Here is a 13064-nt window from a genome sequence, read left to right as displayed (position 1 = left end):
TGTATCCGGACCCTTGAAGGATGGACATAGGAAGGGAATATATGAGAAAACCCTGAACACGTTGGCCAGCCTTTCAGTGTGTGAATTAGAGGATGAGGGACTACGTGGTGTACTCCCTCTTCTCAAAGACTGTGCTCCGCAGACAGAGAGGAGAGCTTGAAAATATTTCCGGGCTTCTTTAGTAGATCTAGACCAGATTGTTACCTGCAGCCCAGGGTGGGGAGGGGCCATCAGCTATCAGTCTGGGCACAGAGTTAGGTGCTGGGGACCCTCGATGCTGCATCAGGGTTCCCAGGCCCGACTCTAGAAGGCTCGAGTCTGTGCGCTGCGCCCCCTGGTGGGTGGGCAGGGTCCTGCGTAGCACAGGCGGCGCTGGGCCTCCAGGCGGCACAGGCGGTTCTGATTGGTCACCCGCGTGGCCACGCCCAGCCCGCAGGTGGTGGAGCAGGAGCTCCAGGCGGTGCTCCATTCTGGACACTGGGTGACCACCGGTGGGGTAGCAAAGGGGCCGGAAAACTGGAGATCTGTGGGGGATACAGAAAGGGAGATTAGGGTTTGGCAAGCAAGTTAATTCCGCGCGTTAAATTGCTTAACTTCTCTGGACCCAGGTCATGAAACCCTGATCTGTGTCTTATGTGTGCATGTTATATGTGTGAGTGTGTGTGTGTGTGTGTGTGTGTGTATTTCTATTTGTTATTTCTATTTATTATTTAATATGTGTAGGCATGCATACACATGCACACACATAACGTAGATCACATTGACAGACTGTTTCTTTTTTATACTTAGCGCAGAGTGCATTTACATACTATGGTTAGATGCTGTCCAGTGGAGTATGTATGTCCCATAGCGAAGTCATAACAGATCTGAATTCTATCCCCGTATCAACCTCCTCATCTCTGACAAACTTGAGCCCATTGCTGCAGTCACGGTCCATCTTGTTGAGAGGTCTTCCTTTTTTTCGCTGTCAACTTTTCCAAGCATGATATTTATTTCCAAGGAATAGCCTCTCCTAGCAACAGGTGCAAAGTATGAGAGACGAAGCTTTGCTATTCTTGCCTCCAACGAGCACTCTGGTTGCACCTTTTCTAAGACACACCTATTCGTTCTTTTGACAAGTCTATGGGATAGTCCGTACTTTTCTCTAACACAATTCAAAGGCATTAATTATTTTTCCATCACCTTTAATCCATTGTCAGGCTCTCAGATGCAAAGCAAGTTGATTGAAAAGACCATGACCTTAATCAGGTGCACTTTAGTCTTCAAACTGATATCATTATTCTTCTGTATTTTGAAGAGATTTGATTTATTCATATTGAGAGCTTATGTTACGTTGCATCCCAAGCATAGTAACTACCACCGATGAGGTGTTATGTACTAGACTCTGTTCTTTCTGTTTTCTTGTATTAACACATCTTATCCTCATGACTCTGTGAGGGAGAGGCTCTTATTACTCCCATTTTACAGATGGAACACGTACAATGTAAGTCACTAGCCCAGAGTCACACAGGTAGTAAGTGGTGGAGTGAGGATTAGAACTCATGTAGAGTTCTTGCACTCATAACTCACATGCTTCAATATCTCCATGTGACACAGCCGTTTCTGTAATGAATCCTGTGCTGGTTGTTCTTTTAAACTTTTTTTTTAATGTCATTCATGTGATAAGAACAAAACAAAATATAGTGACATTAGAACAGAACCTGTAAAACTGAAGCGTTGACTTGAGGTAACTGTCTTGTCTCCATCCCACACCACCCCAAGGCAACCCCCTTGACTTCTCAGTTTTGTACTCTTCTTTTTTTTTTGAGAAAAAAAAAACCCTGTTTCTTTTTTTTTATTTTAATGAAAATTTACAGACTTTGGCTTTCCATTCATTCATTGTTGCACACTTTCCTCCCTGTCTACCCCTGCCCCCAGTTCGCTTTTCTCTTTGAAAAGTAAAATTTAAAAAAAAATATCATTGTTATGCAATCCCGCCCAGCCCTTCCCCCCGTCCACTCCACTATGCAGCTTTCATTCTGGACTCTTGTCATGCCAATAATACCTAATCATCTATTGCTCCTAAACAATTCTGTCCCTTACCTGTTTCAGTGCAGTACACATTATTTATCCCCTCTTAGTTTCCTCCCAAACCTTAGTTACACTTTACAACAGTGGCACTATACAGTATTTGTCCTTTTGTGACTGAGATATTTCACTCAGCATAATGTCCTCCAAGGTCACACATTTTGTATAATATTGCATGAGTTCCTTGTTTTTCAGTGCAGCGTAGTATTCCATTGTGTGAATATACCCCAGCTTCTCTATCCATTCGTTTGTTGATGGGCACTTGGGTTGTTTCCACCTCTTTGTTATTGTGAACAGAGCCTCAATAAACGTGACTGTGCATTTGTGCTCTTTTGAGAAATCCAAATAACAGTAACATCTATAAGTCTTAGTTTCTGTGGACTTCCTGTGGGACATGTAAGAACTTGGTTCACCTTTTGTCATACTTCCGTCCTTTTTAGGTTTTGTTTTTGATTGGGTACAATGGTGGCATAGTAGTTAGCACTCAGATGTCAACCAGGAGGCTGGAAGTTCAAATCCAGCCAGCAGGAGAAAGACCTTGTGATCTTCTCCTATAAATATTCTGGCCTAGAATTTAGGGGACTCTGAGTTTATGTTAATAGGGGGAGGATAGCACAGTAAGGGAGTGTGAGAGTGGTTGATGTGAGGTTACTGTCACTGAATTGCAGATCCCGTGCACCACGATGAAATTTGCCTGCTTCGAATGTAACGGTGAAGCATTATACGAGTCTGTGGTTCCCAAACCCCAGAGTGAATGTTCAAAGGCAGAGCAGCTTGCTGTAACATTTGTGGCAGGCTATAGAGTTGGAGTCTTCCGTGCCTTTGTTTCTCACCCTGCTGATGCTGTGGCATCTGTGTTGAATAAAGAGAAAGGGAGCAATGCTTTTCGGGTCTTCCAGACACTTGGATTCAAGTGCTTTGCGCCGTGACTGCACTACAGTGGGTCATCCATGACTCCACGAAGGTCTGCTTCAGACTCCCTGGGCCTCCCCCACCTGAGATGCCAGAGTCTCCGAAGAAGCAGCCTGGGTTAACTCAGGCGATAGATCAAAGCCAATAGGGACTGAATCGGATTGCTAATCATTGTTGAGGAACATCAAAGAACTTTTCTACATTTGACTGTATAGAAAATGGTCTCTTCCTGTTGAAATTACTACTCATACATATCCTTGCCTAAGGCATGAGTTTCACATTTACTTTTGAAATAATCCCAATAGTTAATTATAAAAAAAACCACACACACACAAACAAATCAGGGGAGCTCTGGTGGCCTAGTGGCAAGGAGCTGCAACTACAATCCCAGAGGCAAACGGTTCGAATCCACCAGATGTTCTGCCGGGGAAGGAGGGACAATCTCCTCCTGTACCAGTCAGATCTGATTTGACGGTACACGCACACAAAAAATAATAAAATTTTTAAAAAAAAATTTAAAACAAACAAACAACAACAACAACAAAATACCCCAGATTGCTGATTGGTGTATGCTTTGCTGTATGAAAAAAATAAAATTAAAGTTTTTAAAAAAGACAACCTGTGAGCCTGTCAGCAGTAGCATGCTGAGAAAGGTAGAGAGTCCGTGAAAGAGCGGAAGGCCCTCAGGTAGGTGCTTAACGGTGACTGCAGCAGTGAACTTGAGCGTGGCAGAGATCGTGAGGGTGTCAGAGGCTAGGCCAAGGCTCTGATCTGTTGTTCATAGGGTTCCTCTGAGTCACCGTCAGCACGAGGGCACCTGCCAGCAAGACCAGCAGCACGGCGCAGTTCAGCTCCGCCACCTAGAGTCGCTCTGAGTGGAATTGACTTGTCCACAACTAACAACAACAGCATGACTTAGAAGGACACACTCCTCCCTGCCTTCTTGTTCTGTCCCTTTTGAAGGGTCTACTTGGCAGCTGTCCACTCACCCCTCTTTCCTGAGTTCCCCCATCAGGACCCCACTACACAGCATCTCTTAGAAGACTTTTCCTTTATGTCTCCAGGTGTCCTGGCACCCCTCCTGACCTCACCCCTCTCAGCTCCCTGTTGTCTCCACTGTCCCACCCCAGGGCTGGGTCTGGCCAGCACTTACCTCGGGCACGATGGCTTTGGACCCCCAGGTCCTGGGTGCAGACCCACTCAGGACAGCACTTGCCGGGGACGTCCACCTTCCGGGGCTGGGGACAGTCCCAGCTGGGCAGCCGGATGTCCTCACTGCATGCAGGCACGCAGGCAAAGGCACCATCCATGCAGCGACAGTAAACCCGGCAGTGGGGCTGGAAGGTCTCCCCGTCCTGGTACTTGCGGCCATTTACCTCGCATCCCCCATCATCCTCTCCCACTGCAGGGGAGGAACGAGAACCCCATCAGTCACCTGGACCCTTCCCTGGGTGGGACTCGCTAAGGCCATGGAAGCTACATCCTGCCTGTGGTCTCCTGGCTCAGACCTAGTTGGGGCACACTGCCCTTCAGGTACCTTTGGGAGGGGCTCCAGTCCAGCGACATGCACCCTATCCCCACAGCTGGCCTGTCCCAGCCCTGGAGGAAGACTCATGATACACTACACCCGCCACAAGCTTTACAAGGAGTTGGTGAGCCTTGACTCCCCACTCTGCCCTTTATGATTTGTGCATCTTCTCCACGGGATCTCCCATTTCCTTGCCTCAATTTCCTCATCTGCAAAGTGGGGATATAATGGTATGGGAGCTCTGGTGACCTACTGGTAAGGACCTGCACTGCAACCCAAAGGTATGTGGTTTGAATCCAGCAGTTGTTCCACAGGAGAGAGAAAGACAGTCTCTACCTGTGCGATTTACAGCCTCTGAAAACCTGCTGGAGGGTCAGCTGTGAGTCAGTCTCCACCTCAAGGTGAACTAACAAGTTCAGAGTTGTAAAGTAATAGATGTAACGCACCCCCAAAAAAGCCCTTCAGTGGATACTAACTACTGTGTTGTTTCTCTGGTGCCTCAATGGTAAGTAAGTAACCCAGAGTTACATGGTTCAAATCCATGAAAGAAAGATGAGTAGTTCCTTCTGTGCAATTAACTGCCTCTGAAAACTTGCTGGAGGGTCAGCTGTGGGTTGGTCCCGACTCAGTGGCACACGCCAACAATTGTATAGAATTCTCCTTGGTGCATATTAGTCACAAATGCACAGAGATCTCCTGCAGCAAATTTTGGTCATCCATCTGGAGTGTTGGGGTCATCACTCTTTGGTCAGGGATCCCCTTGCTGGCTGTTTGTCTTTGAGTAAGTTACCTGGCCTCTCTGAGTCACCTGCAGTCGCGTGGTAATGGGTGAGGAGAGGGTAATGTGCTCGCACACAGTGTAGGCAGGTGCTCAGGACATACTTGTTGAATGAAGCCCTTGACATCTTCCACTGAAGAATTACCTAAGGGTGGCCTGTGTCCTAATGGCATCCCTGCCCTCACCCCTTTGGGACAGAGAGAAGCTCAGGACATACTTGTGAGTAAATGCCTGACCCGAGGCAGGGCAGAGGGCACGAGCTGAAATGGATCTCCTTCTGTATAACTCGAGAGACTCATTGTGAACCAGCTACTGTGCCACTGGGCAGGAGGCTGGACAGTCCTTGTCTCCGGGGACTCGCCAGCCAGATGTGAGGATAGAGCAAGGAGGGAACAATGACGGAGGGCTTCATGGAGACGCTGGTTTCATCTGTCGTCTTTAGATGCATTTCCATTAGCAATAAGCTGTGAGTTTATAAAACAGATCTTACCTTGTCTCACTGCTGCATACGCCCCATCAATCACTAAACAAGAATTCAGTATTGATAAATTTCTGTCTGTAAGTCTTTTTAACAGGTCTGGGTTGTAGATGGACTTGTTTTAGTGTCTCGGGCCTTTCTCTCTTTCCCATTGTTATTTTTATAAAAGAAATAAGCACGGAAAAGAAGTCATTTGCCCACAGGCAAATTACTATTAGTAGTAGTATTCTAGAAAGCTCTGGGGGCTTAGTGGTAAGGAGTTGCAATGCCAACCCCAAAGGACATGGTTTGAATATCAGCTGCTCTGCAGGAGAAAGACGGGTAGTCTCTTCCCGTGTAATTTACCACCTCTGAAAACACTCTGGAGGGTCAGCTATGAGTCCATTCTGACTTTATGGTACGTAACAACAACAACAAGTAGTATTCTAAAAGAATGTCCTTGTGTTTTTAAAAGCAGTGGTTCTCTTAGGATGACCTTGCCCTGTGAGACAGCTGGCACTGTCTGGAGGTGATTTGAGTTCTCACAGCCTGGAGGGCGGTGCTGGAGTCTAGTGGGTCGAGACCAGGCATTGCCTACACTGCACAGGAGCGCTTCCCCAACAGAGTGATCTGTCGCCTGCATCAGGGGACACCAAGGAAATGAAGGATGTAACTCGCTCAGGGTCACTGTTGACCATCAGATTCAGGACTCAGACTGTGGTCCCAGGGCTCCAGATCCAGGTGGAAGATGGGTTCGAATGTTGCCTTTAAAGCCTGCTTGACCAGGGCCCTAGGCTGTGTGGATTGAGTGTGATGGAAATGGAGCCTCAGTTTCCTTATCTATAAAGTGGGTCTAAAAGTACTTACCCCAGGGTTACTAGGAGGACTGGGCACTAAGCGTCTGGAACGTGCCCTCCCCTGAATGAGGGCTGCATGTCTATTTTCCCCAAAAGTGCCTGAGGCTCCTGAGAAGGAGATATGACCTCTAGTTGGAAGGTTCTGGAAAGGTTTCTCTGGGGAGGAGGTGCTGGAGCCTGGCTTTGGAAGCTGGCTGTGATTTGGACAAGTAGGAGCAGGGGGAGACTGGTTGGTTGGCATGGTCTCAGAAAGGCCGAGAAGAGGGGAGAAGTGTAGGGAGCAGTGGACCACCAGGCTTGGTCCACCAGGTGTGGACAGTATATGTGGAGTGAGGGGAGAAAAGGTGGGGAGAGGAGAATGCCCTTGGACTTGCCCACCCACACCCATCAGGCCCTCAAACCTGCTTACAGAGGCACACGGCCCCCTGGCTCGCAGGGCCCTCCCCGGGCTGGCACACCAGGCCCTGGCTGGGGTCACAGACGTGGAGGTGGTCGCAGGGCTCCCCCAGACGTCGTGCACAAACCCGGCAGCAGCCACAGCCATCCAGCACCAAGGGCACCCCCAGAGGGCATCGAGGAGGTGGCCAGGGGCAGGCACACGGTGCTGGGCATAGCTGAGCACACACCTGCAGAGATAGAGACCTCACTCAGCCACTGACTTTGAAGCCAAGCAGTGCGGCCCTCTCACAGACCACCTCTCTGCCAGGCCGGTCAATGAGGGGTCTGTGTGTTGACCCAGAGTCACGGAGACTTTGAGCCTCAGTTGTCCCATGGCCCTCTGCTGCATTGTGGCCATGAGCAAGGACATTAGATTAGAATCCCAGCCCTACATTTGCCCCTTTCTAGCTGTGTGACTTTGGACAAGTTCCTGTACCTCTCTGAGCCTCAGTTTCCTTGTCTGTAAAATGGGTCAATGAGAATATTTCACTCAGGATTATTTTAAGGAGAATAAGTCATGGTTCACGGTAACCTCTTACGTACCACATGGCATGTAACAAATGCTCAATTAATTTATCTCTGACAATATCGTGATTAGTGACAAGGTGTGGCTTTGTCCCTGCCGTCTAGGAGCCCGTGAAGGGCAGAAGGACAGGCTGGATTAAAGCCTCATAGTCCAGCATGTGGGTGGTGGCTATCTCGAGTGCTGAATGAATTAAATAATAATGTTTAATGCTTTTAATAGTTTTTATTTATTGTCATACATTAAAGGGAGCTCTGGTGACCTAGTGGTATGAGACTGCTGCAATCCCAGAGGCACATGGTTCTAATCCATGAGCTGCTCTGAGGAGAAGGTTGGGAATTTTCTCCCCTGTGATTAACTGCCTCTGAATACATTAAAACTCTACCTTTGGAGCAAGTGAGAATATGTTTCCTTAACTCTGGGTTGGGCATTCAACTTGGCCAGGAAGCCTGGTGAGATGCAGATCTCAAGGCCCACTCAGATGTACCATGTCTGGATTCCTAGAGGTTGATGCTTGTTTTTAACAATCATCAGAGAAGCTTTTTTTAATTTATTTTTATTTTTTGTGCATGTACCGTCAAATCAGATCTGACTGGTACAGGAGGAAATTATCCCTCCTTCTCTGGCAGAGCATCTGGTGGATTTGAACCGTGTGTACTTTTGGGATTGCAGTACGGCTTCTTGCCGCTAGGCTACCAGAGCTCTCCTAGAGAAGCTTTTGATACACAGAACTCCTCACTGATTCAGCCCACCCTGTGCTCTTGGGGAAACTGAGGCTCAGAGAAGGAAGGGTGTGGCCAGAAGATCCAGTATTTTGGCTGCAATCACAATTGCCTCTTCCCCATTCACTCAGGTCCTGGGGACAGACTTTTCCTGTGATGGAAACTGAACCTAGTGGCAGAGCCAGGGAATCAACCCAGTATCCTGACTGCACCCAGGGCAAAGAAACAGCTAAAACATGAGCCAGATGTCCTAGGCTGAGCCCCCCCCCCCAGCTTGGCAAACTGGAAGAGAAACGTGGACTCCTTCCTGTGTGTCTAGGTGAAGGTGGCAATCAAGAGTCTGTATAATTCAAGATGCTCCTAGTAGCCTCGTCTGTGGGGGAACAGACCTTTAGGATTCCCTGTGTGCCACAAATAGTTAAGTGCTTGGCTACTAACTGAAAGGTTGGCAGTTCAAATCCACCTATAGGTACCTTGGAAGAAAGGCCTGGTGACCTACCTCAAGAAATAATAGCCCTTAAAAGCCTATGGAGTTAGAGTGTTATGCAGAGTAGATCAGACAATCACAAAAGGGGGGGGGAATGTGTAGCTTCACTTAGATAAAAAGAAAAGGCAAAAGTAGAGAAGAGAAAGCTTACTAGTGGTTACAAGGGGTGTGTGAGAGGGGAAGAAGGAGTGATGGGGGAAAAGTGATGGAGAAATCACATTGATTAAGAGTATGGTTGCTCAGCTGATTATTGTAATTGCTGTCAGTAAATTGCTCACCTGCAAAAAGTTGAATTGGCAAAAGTTGTGTGGTATTTACAAAAAGACAAAGAGTGGAGGCTGAGACTGTGTAGGTGCACCCACCTCAAGGGATTTGGTTTCTTGGTTCGGGGGTCATGGTTTCATGGCACATCCCAGTTAAATGGTCTAAAAGCATGGTTAGTAGTTATATTCTATCTGCTAGTTAATTGTCTAGTGCCTGACGTCTTATAAGCTTGCAAGTGACCAACCAAGGCACAACAAATGTTCTCTGTTTGCCTGGAGCAACAGAAGAGAGTTACAAACGGAAGATGTGGACTATGTAGCTAATTGCCTTCGTGAACTGCCTCCTTTGTCATGAGACCAGAGCTGGACGGTGTCAGGATATCATAAAAGCATGTCAATAAAAAAAAAATTCCATAGAAGAATTCTGATCAAAAGGGGAGAGAGTGCAGAACAGAATTACACATGCTCTTAGAGATATCTTATCCTTTGAAACTATTGCCCTGAAATAATCTTTAACCCTTAAGCCAAAAGTATCCCCTGGAATCTTCTTAAAACTCAGTAACAGTTTGGCTTAACTAGTTGGGGGGAAAGTCTTGTCTTGAGTATTATAATCTTTTTAAAACCTGAGGTCAGTTGACTACAGAAATTAGATAGGAACCTTAAGGAACAATGAGATGATGTTCATGAAGGAAGAACAACTGAGAAAAGGAGAGTGAGAATGGCTGAAACGATGCAAGAAATATAACCAACCTGGAGGGGGGAATCGTACAGGGAGGGAGAAACACATTGGTCTCTCTTTTGCTATGCATATTCTCACTCCCGCCAACAAAATATGTGAATTTAGAGAGAAAAATCCTAGGGTGTGAAGCTCTACGCTGAAACATATGGAGGAACTGTGAATCTGAATATATTCTATGGCAACTGATTTCATTGCAGGGTGGCTTTCTTAAATCTTTAAATTGCTAGGATCCTTTGGGAACTGGAGGGTTCTATCTAGAGGAGGGAGATTTGCCGTCTACAAGGATGGAATTATTTACTTGATGTCTCCTTTGTGTCCCCTAAGCAGATAAGCGTGCCTTCGCCTCCCCTCTGTTGTTGTGTACCTCAGAGTCGGAATCGACCCTTAGCTGACCCTCTAGCAGATTTTCAAGGACAGTAAATTGTGCGGGACGAGATTGTCCATCCATCTCCCACGGAGCAGCTGGCTGATTTGAACTGTGTGCCTTTGAGATTTACAGCACAGTTTCTTACCACTAGGTCACTAAAGCTCCTCTCCTGTCCTGCAAACCTGTTTCCAGTGGCCTGCAGTGTCCACTCTGGCCACCAGGGGCCGCCATAAATGGCCAGGCCAGCTTCAGTGGACCGCAGAGAGGAAGGCGGTCACTGAGCTCTTCCCAAGACAGCAGGGAGTGATAGATGGGTGTGTCGGGGGCCCCTGTGTGGGAGGGAGTCCCCATTTATGGGGGTATTTTCTTTCAATGAGGGGATTGTGTGAAGCTTTTCTAAGGAAGATGGTCTCTCCTCGAAGTGTGGTCCATGGCTACTTCACCTGGAGGCTGTTTGAAACACAGCATCTCAGTTCCCACCTTCTGAATATGAATCTGCCTTTCACTAACCCTCAAGTGACTCTCACAGGAATTATTTGAGAAGCAACTTGCTAGAATTTGGATTTCTTTCCAGATCAGAGATTAAGCTCTCTTGTGGAAGTGCTCTGACCTGAACTACTTCTCCGGTCTCTCCCCACCTGCACACAGCAGGGCCAGGGATCAGGCCCTCTGTCTGCCTTGAATGTAGATCACCACATTGGGCTCCCTTTGCCCAGCAAGCTTGACAGGATCTGATCCTACAGGTCCTGACCTCCAGGAGAAGCTGTTGGTGATATCAGTGATGATAGCTCACCTCTCTCTCTCTGTGGTGAGTAAGCTATTACTTTAATTTGTTGTTTCTTAACCTTCCACGATCAGGCACTGTCGTTACCCCCATTTTAAAGATGGAGAAACTAAGGCTTAAAGCAGTGTAATCATAGCCTGTCAGAGGTAGAATTAGGATTGAAATCCAAGGTCATGTGAACCCAACACCCATGTTCTTAATTACTGCACCTATTCCTTGGAGAAGGACATGATGCTGGGAAGGGGGGGGGCAGTCAGCAAAGGAGAGGAAGACCCTCAACAGGTTGGATTGACATGGCGACTGCTGCAATGGGCACTTGTGTCTCAGGCAATGTGAGGATGGCACAGGATAGAACGGGGTGTAGATCTTTTGTTTATAGGGCCACTTTGAGTTGTACTTGACTTTGCACCTAACAACAACAACAACTTTGGGTCCTTGGGGGCTCTGACTCAGGCTTAGCTATGATTTCAGTGTATCCAGTTGTTCAAGAGGAATAATGACAAGTTACAGGGTGTTTCAGCTCAGCCAAGAAAAGACAAACCCTCTCCTGGCTTCCCTCTCCTCCACCAACCCCATCCCTCTGTTCAAGTTGTCTCATCAACACCAGGTTTCCCCAGAGCCTGGCTGTGGCCACCAGGCAATGAGGCTCTGTGGTTAGGGCACTGGACAAGGAATCTTCTGGCAAGAGTGGAGGGAGGGCATTGTTCTACCACTGACTTAGGGGGCTGAGGACACATCACTTAAATGCTGTGTAAGTGGGACAGAGACCCACCTGCCTTGGAGTGACAGCAGCAATCCTCAGCCAGCACCACATGGCTCTGATTTCTGGCTCTCTGCTCCTGATCTCTATAGACTGGAGCCCAGGAGCCCACAGCCTGGAGCCCAGGAGCCTACAGCCTGCCTGGAAGGGGCTGACTTTCCTCCCTGGGCATTATTAGCTCTCTGAGTCCCCAGTTTTTCCCCAGATTGGGGAAGGAAGGAGGCAGTGAACAGTGAGTTGAGAACAGCTTCCTTTGAAGCTTTCATTTAATTCCAGACCCCTTCTCCCTTCTAGAACCCAAAGTCAAGGTTGTCCAGCCTCACATCATGGCTTGCCTGTCCCAGTTGGGAGGACAGTTGGCAAGATTGATGCCAGTGGGGTTCTCAGTCTCTCCTCAGCCCCCTAATTGGGACCTGGGGGAGAGAGACCGCGCCTCCTGCTCCTCAGAAGAGTGTGGTCATGGCTTTCAGTGAGGTCCAGGCCCATGGTGCTGGTCTTTCCTGAGGGGACAGCAGGGCTTGGCAGCTGTGGCCTTAGTCTATACTGGAGGTCGGGAGAGGCACAGATTCAGGCCCCCTCAATATACCTTGGCCCATCCCATCCTCATCATGCTTTATTGCTCTGACATTTCCTGGCTGTGTGACTTTGGACAAGTTACTTATCCTCTCTGAGCCTTCTGTGCCTGGAAATTAAAGACCACAATTTCTCACAGGTTTGTTGCACGTATTAGACAAAGAGGATACTCCACAGCCCTTTGGTGAGTGTCCCGTGCAGCTCCCTTGAGGTGTCTCCTTGCTCCCCTACCCCCAGCCAGGCCAGCCAGTCACCACCTGAGCATTTCCAGCAGATTTGTCCTTACAGGATGACCTTTCTCATCAGTTCATTTGAATTCTGCCTTCGCTGGACAAAGCCTGACCCCCTGAGACTTGTCTCAGTTTCCCTACTGATAATGATGTCTATGATCTCCTTAAACTGCTTTGCAGAGGGGCTGTGGGGACTGGTGACAACCATGAAGTCCTCCCCTGAGCGTTTGCTACACTCCAGGCCCTGTGCTGAGCACCTCAGATGCATTGTCAGGAGTGAGCTCTCAGAGACCTAGTCATTGCTGTACCCACTCCACGGAGGAGGAGACTGAGGGTCAGAGAGGAGACAAGACTTGCCTGAGGTCACACAGCACAGCTGTCCAGAGCAGGAAGGGAAGTCAGGCTTGGGTGCTGGGTGCTGCCAGGGCCTCATTAGCTGTCACTTCACAGCCTCCTGGCCCCCTCCCACCACATCATAGAAGCCAGTGGTGCATTCTGGGGCCTGGGGCCCCCCCTTACCTTTGAGAGGAGGCAGAGAAGGGAGAAGGTGAGGAGCTTGGTCTGGGCTGTGCCTCTCAT

General features: G+C 48.2%; 1 protein-coding gene across 1 annotated transcript; it reads right to left on the bottom strand.

The window, feature by feature from the left end:
• Positions 1 to 303: 303 nt before the first annotated feature.
• WISP2 (WNT1 inducible signaling pathway protein 2) lies at positions 304 to 13064 on the bottom strand. The gene is made up of 5 exons (XM_006881559.1): positions 13005 to 13064; positions 7009 to 7225; positions 4142 to 4381; positions 1430 to 1444; positions 304 to 524 (listed from the first exon to the last, which is right to left on the bottom strand). The coding sequence occupies exons 1-5, from the start codon at positions 13062 to 13064 to the stop codon at positions 304 to 306; spliced, it is 753 nt and encodes a 250-aa protein (XP_006881621.1).

The sequence above is a fragment of the Elephantulus edwardii genome, unplaced genomic scaffold (genome assembly GCF_000299155.1).
Source record: "Elephantulus edwardii isolate Elephantulus edwardi_28Jun2011 unplaced genomic scaffold, EleEdw1.0 scaffold00015, whole genome shotgun sequence".
Taxonomy (NCBI): domain Eukaryota; kingdom Metazoa; phylum Chordata; class Mammalia; order Macroscelidea; family Macroscelididae; genus Elephantulus; species Elephantulus edwardii.
This window is presented reverse-complemented; position numbering and strand designations above follow the sequence as displayed.